This window comes from Pollachius pollachius (assembly GCF_949987615.1).
Source record: "Pollachius pollachius genome assembly, chromosome: 5".
Lineage (NCBI taxonomy): Eukaryota > Metazoa > Chordata > Actinopteri > Gadiformes > Gadidae > Pollachius > Pollachius pollachius.
This window is the reverse complement of record NC_136938.1, coordinates 5,692,797-5,695,296: the sequence shown is the minus strand read 5'-3', so window position 1 is coordinate 5,695,296 and position 2,500 is coordinate 5,692,797. Positions and strand designations below refer to the sequence as shown.

At 48.6% G+C, this 2,500-nt stretch overlaps 1 protein-coding gene across 1 annotated transcript in view; it reads right to left on the bottom strand.

Moving 5' to 3' along the window:
• LOC307075770 (transcription initiation factor TFIID subunit 4B) overlaps positions 1-2,500 on the bottom strand; it is a gene marked incomplete at both ends in the record, with an annotated part of 55,033 nt that overhangs the window by 29,093 nt on the left and 23,440 nt on the right. The window contains 1 exon segment of the mRNA XM_079736465.1: positions 871-1,040. Within this exon segment, the coding sequence (XP_079592591.1) occupies positions 871-1,040 (170 nt within the window).

The following is a 2,500-nucleotide window of genomic DNA, read 5'->3' as shown; positions in this document are numbered from 1 at the left end:
CGCGTGACACAAGCGATACAAAGTACCCGCAGCAACAACTAGCGTCAACAATGGATCCCGAGTGCCTAGCACTAGGCATTATGCTGGCGGTTTGAGGTTTATGATAGGATACGCTATTAGCACGTCAACAGCTGTTGGCTCCAAACTTACTGGGTAGGTCGAGGGCGTTGGCTATTTCTCGCCAGGCTGTATCCCTTCACCCTATCGTGGAACTCCTTGGTGGACACGTCGATGTTGCTGCCACATTTCAACCAAAGTTGTCTCCATTATGTTGTTCCATTTTCTCTCGTTTTCTTTATTAGCATTCTTCTTCTTGCTATCAATCACATTCATTTTTGTAGTAGTTACTGTGTACTCAGCGTAATGCAGTGAAGTCATTTGGTAAACACTGCGCGTGAGCTCCAGCTGTTCGTGGGATTCCCTCACGCAACTGGGGGTGGGGTTCCCTCATGTCAACAATGGATACGTCATGCGATTCCCCCAAAAATTCTGACATGCCAAACTTTTCGCCGTGGGGTTTTCGGACGTCGCAGACGAAAACATTGCAGATCGCAAGCATGTCACATTACAAGACCTCGTCTCGTCGCCGACCTTTCAAAATCGTGTACAACTCGCAAATTTGCCTGCGACGAACGGATCGGGGCAAAATCGGGCTGAAATCGTGTAGTTTAAACCAGCCATAAAAAACGAACACATTGAACATCTGTGGAATATCAACGGGTCGTATCGCTGTTTAAATTCACACCATAACAACTAGGGCGTCTGTTGTGTGTGTCCGACATTGGGGCTCTAACTCCACAACCAACCCAACCATAAGGTCGGGCTTCAGACAAGGTTTCGCTTTGTTGCTGAAGGGAGCGCTTGTTTCACCTGCTTCCAGGATCCTCCGGTGCAGGAGCCCCGGGTGGAGGAAGGCCTCGTCTTTGCACGAGCGGATGTGCGTCCCCACCAGCTCCGAGTTGGTGGCCAGGATCCTGGCGCTCTCCTCGTTCAGGTTCACCCCGGCCATGGACGCCACGTCGTTGATGTCGTCGTCATCCCTGGAACGCACAATATCAGGGAATGAGCGGGAAACCGTAAAGGTGTGGAGGTCTGCGGACACAACGGTTTGAGAGATCACCCCGTCTCTGTACATATATACCCGAGCTGATTTGAATTAGTCTCTGCCCTTGTAGATGTGGGATGCTGTTGCCAGGGCGATGCCGTACCAGATATTACCATCTGCAACCCGGCTGGCCTGCAGTGTAGGCTGGACTCAAACCGTGAACCCTCCCGCAAGTCTGTGGGCAGCCTGAACTGTGTAGCAGTTTTTGGTTCGCGGGCCTTTTGGTTCTCAGCTTCAAGTTTGAGTTTGTGTAATACTTTCATTACCATGTAGCTGCGTTTGTTGTTATGTAAGACGCTACGGAGGATTAGCATTGCGATGGGGTTCATGTGCATCCACAACAAAGTCCATATATACAGATACCTATGTATCTGTATCTATGTATGAGTCGACTACAGGCTGGAGCCTGTGACTGCTTGCTCCCGGCGGCTGAATGGAGCCCCCTGCTGAGCCCTCCGCTGCTCCTCCCCGGTGATGCTGAGGTGAGCCTCTATGAAACCTGACACCGCGCCGGGAGTCTGACAAAGACCATTATCAAGCGGCTCCCTGAACCACAAACTCAAACGGCCCTTTTTCTGTTCCCGCCCGTCCTTGTTGAGGCTAACCATGCCTTCATGGGGAAAGTGTGGCCGACAACAACGTAACTATGGCGACCCGGGCCTACACCCAACCTGCATCCCCCCTTCCCGTCGTCATGGTGATCCGGAGCCGTCCTAAACACCACGATGCGGCAGTACGCATTTAATGAAGTCCACCGGAGAAGATGGACCGGGGACAAGTCATTGGGAAAGTTGGGGGAAGTTCGAGGTTTTATGGAGAACAGTATTTGTTAGTACATTCGAGCCTGACCTGTCAATCATTTGTTCTTTCTTCTTGTTCTTTTGAAGCCCTCTGCATGCTGGTCTGTTTATGATTTGGGGCCGCAAAAGTCGTGGGCCACGCTTTTAAAAGTGAATGTAGACAGGATTTGACCATACTTTCCCTTTTATTTAAATGTAAATTGTAATACCATAAATATAATTGGGATATGTGTTCGTTCATTGTTTGATCTATCTGGCATTGTGAGTATGTTGCAGAACACATTTAAGCTGTTCAATTTAAACGTGACACAGTTGTATCCAAAGGTGACATTTATCGGAATTAATCTGAATCTTTCCCCAGCTCCCTGATTTGGGAAGCTCACACAGTATGAGAACGTGTCACTAAGCTACAGTCCGGATAGCCAAACACTTTTGCAACACAAATGCATATTATCTGAACCTTGTTCACGTTACATAATGTAAAACGGTTAAGATAATCCACCTTGAGTAACGTAATCAAGTCCTGAATACAACCGAACCAGTCTGTAGCACAAACATCAACTAGCTACAGAACGAATCCAAAAAAATGATTCCG